Source organism: Bison bison, unplaced genomic scaffold (genome assembly GCF_000754665.1).
Source record: "Bison bison bison isolate TAMUID 2011002044 unplaced genomic scaffold, Bison_UMD1.0 scf7180017864190, whole genome shotgun sequence".
NCBI lineage: Eukaryota > Metazoa > Chordata > Mammalia > Artiodactyla > Bovidae > Bison > Bison bison.
This window is the reverse complement of record NW_011494762.1, coordinates 1,836,917-1,851,405: the sequence shown is the minus strand read 5'-3', so window position 1 is coordinate 1,851,405 and position 14,489 is coordinate 1,836,917. Positions and strand designations below refer to the sequence as shown.

The 14,489-nt window shown below is 43.5% G+C and overlaps 1 protein-coding gene across 1 annotated transcript in view; it reads right to left on the bottom strand.

The window, feature by feature from the left end:
* ITGA6 (integrin, alpha 6) overlaps positions 1-14,489 on the bottom strand; it is a gene marked incomplete at its 5' end in the record, with an annotated part of 87,811 nt that overhangs the window by 43,707 nt on the left and 29,615 nt on the right. The window contains 2 exons of the mRNA XM_010843849.1: positions 1,465-1,544; positions 2,912-3,036. Of these exons, the coding sequence (XP_010842151.1) occupies positions 1,465-1,544; positions 2,912-3,036 (205 nt within the window). The remainder of the gene's footprint in view (positions 1-1,464; positions 1,545-2,911; positions 3,037-14,489) is intronic.

Here is a 14,489-nt window from a genome sequence, read left to right as displayed (position 1 = left end):
CTTGCCTGGGAAATGCCATGGACAGAGGAGCCTAGCAGGCTACAGTCCATGCGGGCGCAAAAGAGTTGGATATGACTTAGTGGGACTTCCCAGGTGGCGCTAGTGGTAAAGAACCTGCCTGCTAATGCAGGAAACATGAGAGATGCAGGTTTGATCCCTGGGTCAGGAGGATTCCCTGGAGGGCGTGGCAACCCACTCTAGTATTCTTGCCTGGAGAATCCCATGGACAGAGGAGCCTGGTGGGCTACAGTCCACAGGGTCGCACACGACTGAAGCAACTTAGCACACATGCACACATACGACTGTGTTTAAACGACAACAGTCTGCAATTCACAGGCAATTTATGTGTAAATTTACCTGTCACATAAACAATGGGAAACACCTTATTTCATCTTCTCAATTTAATTGGCTTTTAGTGGCTACATAAACCTTGTGTGTATTCATGAAAAGAAGGAACATGTTCCAGGGGAGAGAAATCATGGACATATTTTCACAGGAATTGGGCTAAAACAAAGGCATTTTCCTTTTATCCATACTATTTCCTCATAATCAATCCTATCTTAACTTATTCTTTAAACTCTGAGATTAAGTTTATTTTCAAAGGCAGAGAGAAGCCTTTTAAAAAGGCAGAGAAAAATCATACTGCCGGGAGAGACTAAATAAACTCTAATTTTCACATATGGGTATTCATGGCCACCCTCCATATAACACAGGCTAAAAATACTTTACAATGTCCAAGTCAATATCCTATAATGCATCTCCTCAGATGTAAAAATTCAATACTTGGTAAAATTCTCATTTTTCTCAAAATTCTACACAAATTTGTTACAGCAACCAGATTTTGAAAGAGACGGAAATTTCATCGTGATCCAGTCTGGCACCTCCAAGGCCACCTAACACATTCCATCAAACAACCCTTTTTTCTCGGCTACCACTTCTATCTGAAGTAGCCCAGAAAATAAAGAGTTTAAAATGATCTGATGCTTACTTTGCATGGCCATTCCCATATTTTTGTAACTCATCTATAATAGCTGCATAGTTCCTAGGACAAAAACCATGTACGGATGATCTGATCCTTACTTTGCATGGCCATTCCCATATTTTTGTAACTCATCTATAATAGCTGCATAGTTCCTGGGACAAAAACCATGTACGGTTTTGCTTTGCTTTTTCAAGACCACCTAAAGTTGTAGGGACATTCAGTAAAGGCTTTTAAGTAAGGTTTTTGGATCTAAACGTTATAAGGAAAAGCAGCTTGTAGAGCCGTTTCAAAGTAAATCAGGAATCACAGAAAAAGTAATGGTTTGATTTCCTCTTGACATCAATTCCTGCTGTATAGCAGTCAGTTTTCTAGAATGTACACTCTAGGCAGGCGGAAGCTGTCTGCTCTGTTCACTGCTATAAGCCCAGCACTAGCACACAACAGGCACTCAGCGCGGAATGGACACATCTCTCTATACTTACCACAACTTTGCCGCCTGGACCCTGGCTTTGGACAGTGACTCCCATCCACTGATCTTCCTTGCTTTCTGATGAAGGGTCAGCTGTGGAGAAAGCAGCATAGGTCACACACACAGCTAGGACTTCAAAGCTACTGCAACAGGCCATGAACCAATTAATGACCAAAAATGTAAGAAACAGCTTCTAAACTGCCTTGATTCTAAGTCTAAGTACTTAGTAAGTGCAGTTACTCAATCCATAAAAATTACTTTCCATCTTAAGAAAACAGGTGAGTGGTTATTGGTATGAATGTTTCACCAAATTCTTTACATAAAATATATAATTCTACCTGGTGGCCCCTCACCTTCTGACACCCAGAGTCCCAAGCACAGAAAAGACCCTCCAAACTAACAAAAAGGGAGTTACTTCTCTACATACCCTCAAATGTGTTACCTAATAGCATGAACTCTGCTTTTCTTTACTGGAGATGGGAAAACAAGGCCTCAGATCCACTTTCTATCTTTCTATTGATGAAAAAAAGTAAAGTGATATATTTATTTTTACCTCCTCCTTCCAAAAAGGAGAGAGGGAAACCAAAAATCTCATCATGTGCTCTTCAGCATCAGTTTGAGCCTACTGTATAACCCTACATCCAAAATTTTGCCTTCCTTAATGAGAAGGCAGGCATGATTTTCAATTTTGAATCATTACGAAAAGATCAAAATTAAACAACTTTAGGTAGGCAGAAGGAAAAATGCCAAAATGTTAAATAAATAGGGATTATCTCTACATTATCTGTGGGTTTGGGTTTCTTTCTTTATAGTTCAATGTTATTTACAGATTTCTCACAATTAACATACATTATTTTCCAATCAGTTAAAAAAAATTGTTGCTAAAAAGATTAAAAAAAAAAAACAAACAAGAGAAGAACATAAACATGAAGCTGCAAATCTGCGTCGACCAAGAATGCCAAGTTAGGCTTGGCTGCAGCTTCTCAGGACACCAATTGCTCTGCCTACCACACAGTCTATACAAAACAAGCCTCTATCTGAGACAGTAGGGAAATTTTATCCATGTCGTCCAGCTCTCATTTTAGAGAGATCTTATATTTAACAGCCTTTCTCCCTAATATTTTAACAGCAAATGAGAACTTTTGGCTGCTGAGTACAGGATACACATTCAATTTTCTGAACCATTTTTCAACAGTCTCCTGTAGAACCTCAACACATCACTAGGTGGCAATATCAATACACCATACCAGTTTGGAAACCAGGGTTGGGGAGACAGCAAAAACAGGGCAGCCAAAGTGACTTAAAAAGTAAATGTTTTCAGGACAAGCAAGAAACAGTCAAGGCCCATGCAATTAAGAGAGGCCTCCTCTCCAAGAATAAATGCTTGTCCCCCTCTTTCCTTCCTCTTGGAAAGGCCAAGTGGGTTGGCCAAAGGAACACTGAGCAAGCACAGAACACACCGTCGTTATCAAATTCAATTCGCGTGCACGGCCCCCGGGAGGTGATGTCGCAGCTGTACAAGCCTCCTGTTCTGTTGGCCTTCTGCAGTGGAAGGGCCACTGCACGGGGAGCCCCCACGAGCAATCTGTTGACGAAACAGAGAATTTGGAGATTTGAGCTGAATATGCATTTAACATTTAGAGACAGAGCCAAGAGATACTGGAATTATTCTCTTGTCAAAAAGCCGCCTAATTCTCTCAGTTTAGGTGGTGAGAGAGAACAAAGGCAGAGCCCGTGGCACACAAACAAAGATGCAAGTAAAGCACAAGAAGAGGGGTTGTTGAAACAGGTGAAAGATACGCCTGTCTCTCACAGTATCAGCAGCTCGCTGCCGGGCACGAGTCTGGTGTTTTAGAAGACACTTTCCACAGAGCTTGCCCCCTACACCTAAGCCAAGGACATCACAAGGAACTCAGACAAAACAAACACTCCCTCACTGGGGGAGAAAAATGGTCACATTAAACTGAAATGATAATACGTCTGTTTCTAACACTGTGTCTTCTTAGGGTGGGGGCGCAGGGTTCAAAGGTAATTTTTGAATATCCCCCAGGTTTCCAGTTTATATACTGTTTAGTTGATTAAACCAGGTGGCCACTGGACTGAGGTGGGTCTAAGGCTATGGCAGCCTATGGAAGCAAACTGAAATCCCAGCCTGTAAATGTCTCAAGGTTACAAAACCAAACCCAAGGGCAACCGATCACAAACAGGCGCACCCAGACGGTAAGCCAATCGAATCATTTCCTCGCTTTGCTTCCTTACTGTCCTTACTTTCTGTGTCTTTCCCTGCTCCTGCTGGTTCGACACTGCTAGGTTTGCACTGATTTCTGCTCAAATAAACTTGTCAAGTTTTTAATATGCCTCAGTTTACCTTTTAACAATTTAGATTTGGAACCAAATCTTTGCCCGAGACACAGCTCGACTGAATTACTGTTTTGTAGCCTCTTTCTGCATCAATTCTCACTTTCTGGTACTTGGTCATCTTGACAAGCTCTTCTATCATCCAATCAGTCTCCACCAAGGATTCAGGGATGGTCTGAGAGTACCTTCTATGCAGTAGGCACCACAATGCTCCCTCTCCCCTCCCACCTCACGGTTCTTGCCACCTCCAGTAAGACAGGATTCTAAGCTAAACCCACAATCCTTAAAAGCTGACTGCTTCTCAGCCAATGGGATCTTTAAAGATCCACTATCTTTCTGCTGTGTTCTTTTGCTAATGCCTTTATTTTTTTAATTGAAGGATAATTGCTTTACAGAATTTTGTTGTTTTCTGTCAAACCTCAACATGAATCAACCATGGGTATACATATATCCCCTCCCTGTTGAACCCCCCTCCCATCTCCCTCCCCATCCCACCCCTCTAGGTTGATAGAGAGCTGCTTTTGAGTTTCCTGAGCCATACAGCAAATTCTGTTGGCTACCTATTTTACATATGGTAACGTAAGTTTCCACGTTACTCTTTCCATACATCTCACTCTCTCCTCCCCTCTCCCCATGTCCATAGTCTATTCTCTATGTCTGTTTCTCCACTGCTGTCCTGTAAATAAATTCTTCAGTACCATTTTTCTAGATTTAGTATATGTGCATTAGAATACGATGTTTATCTTTCTCTTTCTGACTCACTTCACTTTGTATGATAGGTTCTAGGTTCATCCACCTCATCAGAACTGACTCAAATGTGTTCCTTTTTATAGCTAAGTAATATTCCATTGTGTATATGTACCACAACTTCTTTATCCATTCATGTGTCAATGGGCATCCAGGTTGCTTCCATGTTCTAGCTATTGTAAATAGTGCTACAATGAACAAATGAACAATGGGATACACGTGCCTTCTTCAGCCCTGGTTTCCGCAGGATTTATGCCTAGAAGTGGGATTGCTGGGTCATATGCTGGTTTTATTCCTAGTTTTTTAAGGAATCTCCATACCATTTCCATAGGGACTATATCAATTTACATTCCCACCAACAGTGCAAGAGCGGTTTCCTTTTCTCCACACCCTCTCTAGCATTTATTGTTTGTAGACTTTTTAATGATGGCCATTCCGACAAGTGTGAGGTGACATCTCATTGTGGTTTTGATTTGCATTTCTCTAGTAATGACCAATGTTGAGATTGGCCATCTATATGTCTTCTTTGTAGAAACATCTGTTTAGGTCTTTCGGTTGCTAATATCTTAACTACCATCAGTTTTACAGTCTTTGGGGTCTGGCTAACTGACAACAAGGAAAAGAAATAAAGAGAAAAGGATATACACCAGACACTGGATAGAGAGAAACAGAGCTGAAAGAGCAACCAGGCTAGAGCTGGGAAAAACAGCTGGGAACACAAATGTAAACCAACAGCCAACTCCCAAAACAGAAAAGCCAATCCTGGCCTTCAAGAAACTCGTAACTCTCAGATGCAAATAACAAAAACTAAGACAAATAATTATACCACCCTCTCCCAGCTCAATGACAGACAGGCCTTATTGCTTTTGTCTTTGCTATGATCCCAATAAAGGATTTAACATACTTTCTTTTAAAACCAATGCAGTGCAGTAGGTACAAGGAATAAAAATGCACTGAGAAAACAGAGAGGGCTGCCAGACTCTGCCAGGGAGAGCCAGTGAAGCAGACCTTACTGAACACTGGCAGACTCACTCACATGTGAACCCGGAGCCCTAGCACCATCCTTCCCCCCAGCCCCTCGGATGGCAGCACCATCAGCCTCTACCTCCAATCTGTCCAGCATTTACAGGATGAAGTGGCACACTCCAAGGTACAGAACTGGAAGAGACACTGGGCAGGACTTCTGGGCAGAGCAAGGCCAAGGGCTGCTATCCCACACCTATTTCGTTAACATCATCCTTGCTTGATCCCAGGGATTGAGACCAAGAGCTGCAAGGTCAACTAGCCTAGACCCTGTGAGTGAACAAGTTCAGTGACTCAGCAAGGGTGAAGACGGAACCCTGTCCAGGTACTGGGAGGGATAAGCAAACTGCTGGGGTCAGAAGCACAGCATGTGGGCACTGGAAGCACTGGAGAATGTGTTCAGCCCTCTAACTCTACAGATGAGAACAGAGGCTTTTGGGAGGAGGGCAAGTACTCTCCCCTAAGGTCTCCTAGGTAGCTGAGAGTCAGGGAAAAAACTACTTTGGAGCCATGTTCTCTCCATTCCTTTAAATTGCTTCCTAGGAAATAAAACCCAGGATTTCTCAGGTGTTTACAGTCCAGCTGGAAGGGCAAAACCTACACAAGTGAAACACTGAAACAAAACCGGTTTCCTTTCCTGACAGATTTAAGACCAATTCAGAAAGTGTGAGGGAAGGCGGAGCATTTTTGCAGCTGGGTGGGGTGAAGGTCCGGAGGAGATTTCCTATAAAGGTAATGATGACTCCAAGGGAAAGGCGGGAAAGAGCAGGCCAGGAGTTCCAAGGTTATTACAGTGTATCTTCTCTGACCACTTCCTCTCCTCATCCCCGCCCAAGGAGCCTGGCAAGCTATCCCAAAGGCAGGTATTGGGCTTGTTATTTCCAGTTGACCGGCCTTGCTCATTCCTTCGTTTATTCATTCCACAAACATTTAAGAGCCTCCTAGGATGAGTAAGAATTGCCCCCTGTCCTTGCCCAACCCTGGCCCTGCAGAAGCCAGATCCATTATCTTTAAATTGCAGGGAGGTAGAAGCCATGCCACGGTGGGGCAGAGTGCTGTGCCTGGTCCAGAGGGCGCTAAATCTGCCCCAAGGAAGTGTCACCTAGAGATGTCAGGAGCTGGAGGTGGCCCGGTGAGGGGCATAGCACGTGCAAAGGCTGACAGGGAAGGAGCCAGAGTTAATGGAGGCATAAGAATCGGCAATGCAACAAGAAGGGGATGGGCATCCTGGTCTGTAGAGCTCCAGGTTCTGGTGCAAAGGGCCACAGAGGCGCACCTGCCGAGCAGGCTGGCTTCCGCCAACCCTGTAGCCCAACAGGTGCTTCCGGGTTTCCTGTTGTTGACAATGCTGCGGAGATTGTTCCATTTACACAGACAATCCTTCAGATCAAGCTGCTCCCTCCAGCTCCTTCCGGCCACGACCCCACCCCCACCCCCCAGCTACCTGGGAGGACTTCTGCCTCTAGGTACCTGCAGATTTCCAGTTTCCCTGACCCTCTAACACACAAGCATGACAGACTGGCCCTTCAACTCCAGTTTGCTGGCTGGTTATAGGAGCTGTGGCAGCAAAAATTTCCCTTGTGCTATAAATGCCAAGCTCCTATAGAAGATTTTGGGGTGGGGGGACAACACGGAAGGAAAAGAAAACTTGACACAACGAGAGAAACGTGCCTCTGGAAAACAGTTGTCACATTGTCTCCTGTGTTCCCAGCCCTGTCCTTTCTCCCAGGTCCCTGCTGTAACTGCACCCCATTCCGTGAAACCCACACTTAGAGGAAAATCAGGAAAACAAAGGGGAGGGCAGGTGGAGCTCAGTCAGATAATATCAGAGTCCTAGAAAAGGTAAGGAAGCACTTTGATGGAAGAACCTGGTACCCCCCCTCCCCCGCATCAAAGTCAACAACAGACAGGTGTCTTAATCCTCAAGGTAAAGTTGCCCTTGTTTGTTCAGGAACTAAGCAAATTCTGATTTCTGCTTAGAACCAGCCTTCGTCACAAAAGATCACAACCCATTCGCTAAGGCTATGCCTGGCAAGGACAAAGAAATGAAAACAGAGCTGTATGTACCCAGTCAATGACATTGGCCTGGTGCAACCCCTCTACTTCCTAATTAAGTCTTTTAGGACCTGGGCACTGGCCTAAGCCAATCAGAACCAGCCAGCTCCTAGGATAGCACAGCAAGTGCAGCTCTAGGAGGGGCAGCTTGAATCTGGGGGGAAGACTCGGGCCGCATCCAAATCCACTTTCTGCTCAAATCCTACTTTTTTGCCCCCTGTGAAGCTGGTTTTAGTGAGCAGCAGGCAGTCTGGGCATTGCCTGGATGCCCCACAGCAACTCCTAGGACCCAGGCAGCAGCTGCCAGGCCGTTCATTTTCCTTTAAGCAGCAGCAGCAGCAGTGGCTGCTCTTCTTACTGACCCACCCAGGATGAGTAGAAGAATTCAGAAGTACGGTAGCAACTCACATTCAGAGTGACAGGGATCAAGGGACCTAAAAGTTATGGCCTTCAAAGGGAAATGGTGGAAATTAACAGAACACGGTCCAAGAAACCTATTCCCTTATCAGGTCAAAAGAAAAACTGTAATCAAGGAAGGGCAAGAGTCTGAGTTTGAACTTAGATTGTTTTAGACACCAAAATGAACAAGAAAAATTACTTCCCAAATTGCTTTCCACAGGGCCAGTAGATGATCACCTCCACTGTTTTCAAGCTGTACTGACATAAAAACCGCCTTGGGATTCTAACATATTGGAAACCTACCTGTAAGATACAAAACTCAAAATGTGCAAAGCCACATCATCTTTAAAGATGAGAAATAAAATTTGAAATACTGAAATACAATGTCAAACTACACAACTGTGGCAGTAACATAAATTCAGGTCTTTGGAGTCTAGATCAAAATTCTTGGCACAAAGATCCAGGACCCTATCATGCTAATCACAAAATTATTTCAAACTTCAAATAAGCCTTACTCCTGTTTCCTATAGTCAAGTTCTCTCCCAAATAGAGTCGGTATACTTTTGCATAACTATTAATAAAGCAATCAAAAGTTCTCAACACTGGGGTACTTTTAAAACTCTAAGGACAATAGCAGCTTTGCTTCATTGTTTTTGGCACTAATTCATTTCCTCAAGGATTAAAGATTCTGTCTCTAGCTATGCAACTTTGTCCCAGGAAATGTGAAATACTGCTTCATTAGAACAAGGACACTATTATTGCTTAACTTAAAACACAGCCTTCTTAGTTTGTCCAAATTAAGCCTTAAATTAGAAGATGACATTAAGAATTCAACTGTCACCTCTACATTTAGCCCATCTTCGAGTTCAGTCCTTAATTTTTAACAGTAATAATGACAAATGGCAAGAAATAAAAATGAAAGAATTTACAGTAGAGAGCAACAGATTCCACATTCATCCCAAGACCCTACTCTCCGGGCAAACTCCTTTTTAATTCTGGATTTTTTAAAAAACTCTGTAACTCTAGATATTATGCTGATACATTTATTTCTCAATTTATCAGTTTTAGGCAATTAACTGTTGATGTCACAATAGGAAAAAGAGAGAGCTTAAACTATGAGCTACTTTCCCTCCTGTGTTTAATAACTACATTATTTCTTCTATTTGCTACCCTTTATGTTTCAAGTAATGTATTTTAACTTTTGTTTTTCCTTCATCAACTTTTGACAAAAAAAATTTTCCATTCCCCAGTTAAGAATATGATTCTATCAGCACTGTTTCCCCAACTTTCCTCTTGGTTTCTCTAAATCCTATTTTTACACTATTATCAGAACCATTCCCATTTACATTTTGTGTTGTAACCAGTTTGGTCACCTGTTCTTTTCTATAGCCAGGTAAATGTTATTCAGTGCTGAACCAAACAGCGTTGAAATTACTCTCTATCAGGCACGACTATCAGAAGCTCTTGGGGATGTCCCTGGCGGTCCAGTGGATAAGACTCCACAGCTCTTGAACCTACGCCCTAGAACACACACAACCAGAGAAGCCTGTGCTGCTGCAACAAAGTGTCTGTGCAGCCAAAGGAAAATATAAATAAAATCTGAGAAAAGCTCTTGGCCCCCAAGGGTATTGTTCCTAGCATCAAGGTCACGCAGACTTGCTTTCCTTACATTCTATCAATTGTTTGGTGTGCCTGACATTTGGACCACGACTTCTGCTTTCCTTGGCGTTCTCATGACCTTTATTTCCCCTTCCGTTGTTTGCTTCCATTCCAACCGCTATGGTTTCTAACCTCCCAGTCATACCTTGGGTGGAAGTCAGGAGCTGTCTTTGCTCAGATGTCCTCCTCAGGGCCCTTGGAGCTCCTGAGTGTTCTTCTAGAAGCAAGGTCAGAGTCATTTCTGGCTGTTATACGGGGTCATCCTAGCCCTTCCTTTCATTGCCCTCTCAAGTTGGTCTCCTTTGAGCTAGGAGCTCATGTTTTCCTCTTATTTGATTTTCTTAAATATCATCCTAAAGAACAGTACATGATGGGTAAACTGAGTCGCTGCATATTCAGAAATGTTATTTTGCTCTGCTCTTGACTGAGAGCTTGGGTGTAGGATCTAGGTTGGACAACACATTCTTCAGAACATTGACATTAGTGCTCTAATTATTCTAGAATCCAGTGTTGTCAATGAAAATTCTGACGTTAAGTCCTATTTTCATTTCTTAAAGGCGACTTTTAGGCTCTGCATTTTATCCGAGGCATTCCCAACAGCACAACAACAGTACCTATGTCGAACCATTACTTACTCACCATGTGCTGTGTGGCTTCTTTCAATCTACAGAGCTAGGACGTCAAGTTCCAGAGAATTCTCATGGTGCATCCATTATGTCACTCATTCCATTTTCTATTCTCTCTGGAACCTCTGTTAGCTAGTCAGGTGTCGGACCTCCTGGATTAATCTTTACCTTTTCCTTCCCTCTTTATAGTTCTGAGATTTGATTTTCTAGTATTTCTAATTTTTAAGTTTCAGCAATTAAATTTGTAGTGTCCAAAAGCTCTTTGATGGATTGTGCCTTTCACATAACAATGCACCCTATTCTTATTTTGTGAATTAACATATCCTCAAAATTCTAAACATTTTACCTAGAAGGGTTTTTCCCCCTCTGTTCTTTCTGCTTCTGGATTTTCTTCCAATTTTCCTTCTGGTTTACTTCAGGCATTCCCTTTTATGCTGCCAGCTCTCATCACATGTCTGATAATCCTTGTTTCCCTTGCTCTGCTCTTGTCTAAAAAAGGTCAGTTTTTGGCTCCGTCTCACCTCGATCAGGAATTCTGAAAGGGAGTTCTGGGTGGGGCCTGCTGACAGAGGAGTCACTTTAGGCTGAGTGAGTAGGCAGCTGCTGTCATGACTGAAAACCCGTCTTCAATGCTAGAGGTGTGCTAAGTCGCTTAAGTTGTGTCGGACTCTTTGCACCCCTATGGACTGTAGCCTGCTAGGCTCCTCTGTTCATGGGATTCTCCAGGCAAGAGTACTGGAGTGGGTTGCCATGCCCTCCTCCACGGGGTCTTCCCAACCCAGGGATGGAGCACGTGTCTCCTGCATTGGCAGGCAAGTTCTTTACCACTAGTGCCACCTGGGAAGCCCCAAAGCCAGAGGAAGAAGGCTGAATTCCTAGGGTGTCACATTCACACTAAGGAAACCTAGCTTTCCTTAGCTGTTTCTCAAATACCATAACTGTGTCACTTATGTCTACAAGAGTCCATTCTTATCTCTGAGACATAATCATTTAAGCTTTGTAAAACATGTACCTGTCAACATTTCCATCCCCTTTCCCCCTCAAAAAAAGTACTATGTTTTGTTTTGCCATAGTGTTAACTGCCAGCATTCCATACTCGAGAGAGACGGGAATGAAGGTGTTACCTGGCACCTGCGGTCCAGCCTTCAGACCTTCACCTCCAGATCCACCCCTCACTCCCAGTCCCTGCCGCAGCTGAGGGGTCTCAGGGTGGACACAGGGTGGCCCCTGCAGGATACACCCGTGAGTGTGGCTCCCTCCCTTGTGAAGTCATAAGTCAGATCCCAATCTGCTTTCTGCCTTTAGTAATAATCTCTCAGCCATCACGGAGCCTTGAGGAGCCTGCAGGGGAACCTGCACACCTAGTCAGCCATCTGAAACCATAAATCAAAATCCAATCATTTTTGAAGGAATCTGAAGGAATCAGATTTTTCACCCAGCCTAGAGTCCTTGCAATTAGAAGATGAATGTCCTTCTCCCAGCTATTACCACACCATCTCTATTATAACCGCCACACCTCAAATACCAAGGATGCCTCATAAGACTCCATGCATGGGGGGGAAAAAAATCCTTTTTTAATCAGTTTGTAGATTTATGTCTTTATGAATGTAGATGAAACAGTCCACTGACATTTGATCATTTATACAAAGGTTTTGAATAACATTTTATTTAATATTCATTTAATAGTTTTATTTGATGAAGCAATTAATTGTATTCAAACTCCAAAAGCTGCTTTGACATTACTTTCTGAAGGCACTGTCTAACCAGTTTTTTCAAAGCATTTCTAGGACATTTTCAAGTTTATAACCACATCTAAGACTTGCAATTATGGTGTCAAATCCTGAGAATTATTACTAAATGTGAGCTAAACTTCTTTGCCTTTTGAAATCAACATATTTTACTTAAATATTAAAAAAAAATTAACCTCTATCAGCACCCACAATTATAACTAATTGAGGTCCCTTTGGGCTACCGTGTTTTCGGCAAACAAAACTTTGTCGCTCAAGTAAAGTAATCAAGAGTGCAGCTCTCATAAGAGAATGATTTTATAAGGGCTCAAATATAAGGTGGCATAATTTGGGGATAAAAAATAGATTTTGCCTTATATTTAAGGATATACAGAGAACAGCTCTAAAACCCCCAAGTTGAAGAGCTCTCTGTGGCGGACAGGCATCTTACAAAAGGCCCCAGGTCATACCTTCTCCTCCTCTGAAAGGTCTAGACCCTTCCACACAGAGGCCACACTGTAGTGAGTCATTTTTGGTCAGCGTGTCCACAAAGTGGTTAAAGCTTCCTGCCCTTAGCTGGGCTGACAAGGTGCAGGTTTCCCCAGCACACGCCTGACTCACACCTGGGGACCTGGGCCCCTTTTATTCTCAAAAATGTCCCAGTTTGGTAGACAAATTATACAGTCCTCCCAGCCTCAGATACAAGGAGAGCAATGGAACCTGACTGATGCAACAGCCTGAATTTAATAATGCTATCCCTGACAATCTAACTGTGTGGCTGGGTTTGGCCACAGTCACACAGCTACCAGGGAGTTCATTTTGGCCTGGGAGGCCCTACAGTCAATCCCCACGTGACCAGGCTACCCAAGAACAGCTTATCCGGTCACCAAAGCTCCACTGGCCTTCTGAGAGCCCCTCTTCTGGCCAGACTCAATCTCCAGGTGTCCACCAACAGAAGCACTGTCCCTCCTCTGCCAAGGACCGGTGATAAACAGGGAATGTCCACACCCCACTCATCATCCCTGGCCACCATCATCAAACCTGGTAATCTGCCCAGACTGCTAGAGTTTTATCCGTTCCTCCCCTCCTTCCTTCTCCACCAGGTGAAGAGAACAGGAAGCACTGAGTCTTACTTGTGCTTTGATCTAAACTCTGCCTCTGAAACAAATTCCTTCAGAGGAGAGAGGGCCTGCTTCTCTCTCTTTTGGAATCAGTCAATCAGTCTCAACTAGAGAATCAGTCAATCATCAGACTAACCCCCTTGTTAGGCTTTCCAAACAAAGTGTATATCATATATGTTATTAAAGTCATAAAACAAACTATTCTTTTTGTGATGACTGGTTATTTGGAGATCTAAAAATATATGCGAGAACTCTGCACTCACAAGAATTGACATCCAGCAGCAGTCAGCTGTGCACTAGCAAATATTATTGTATTAAACATGTACTATTAGTCCTAAAGAATCATTTCCAAACAACCTGAAAACTAAGTATAAGTATGTTGGCTAAAACTCTAGCCTTCCAAGAAGTAGTCAAATAGGAAACAAACCGGTCTTTTTCCAGGGAAGTCACTGCTATTCACAATCATGTAGCAGTGACCCTCTGCCTGGCTGAGTGTCTGGACACGAAGTCTCTGCCCTCACATAGGTCAGGGGCATGAGGCACCTAGAATGCATCTCGATGAGGGCACAAATCTTGCTGTTTTTGACCCAGAGACCCATCCCAAGCTCCTGGAGCAGATGCTGGCACATGGGGGGTGCACAAGTACTCACTGAAGAAGGACCACAGTCCAACCCCCTCCAGGTGAGAGTGTAAGAGCCACTCTCCACTGCCCTGATGGCAAAGAAAGTATCAGAGGTCATTACTACTAAGCAACCTGGTGGCAACAGCCATCTATAACAAGACCTTGAGTTGAGGTTTGTTAGTTTTCTGTGGCTGCTATAACAAGTTACCACCAACTTAAGTGGCTTGAAACAGATTTCTTATCTTACAGTTCCCATAGTTCAGGAGTCTAGAATGGGTGTCATTGGACTTAAAAAAAAAAAATCAAGGTGTTGACAACTTTCTGAAGATGAGATTTCCTTGCCCCACCAGCTTCTAAGGTTGCCTGTACTCCTTGGCTCGCAGCTCCTTCTTCCATCTGAGAGGTTAGCAGCAAAGCACCTTCAGATCCCTTTCCTGCCTCCCTTCCTCTTCCACATCTGTAAGGATCCCTGTGATCACACTGGGCCCGCCTGGATAATCCAGAACAATCTCGCTGATCTTAAATCAGCTGATTAGCGACTTTAATCCATCTGCAACTTGAATTCCCCTTTGCCACTTAATGCAGTCACAGGTTGGGGTGGTGGTGGTGGTGGTGGTGGTGGCGGTGGCGGGGGGTGGTGTTGAGGACACAGACTCTGTAGGCATTATTCTATCAGAGCAGGAAATCTAAACAGTCTCTTT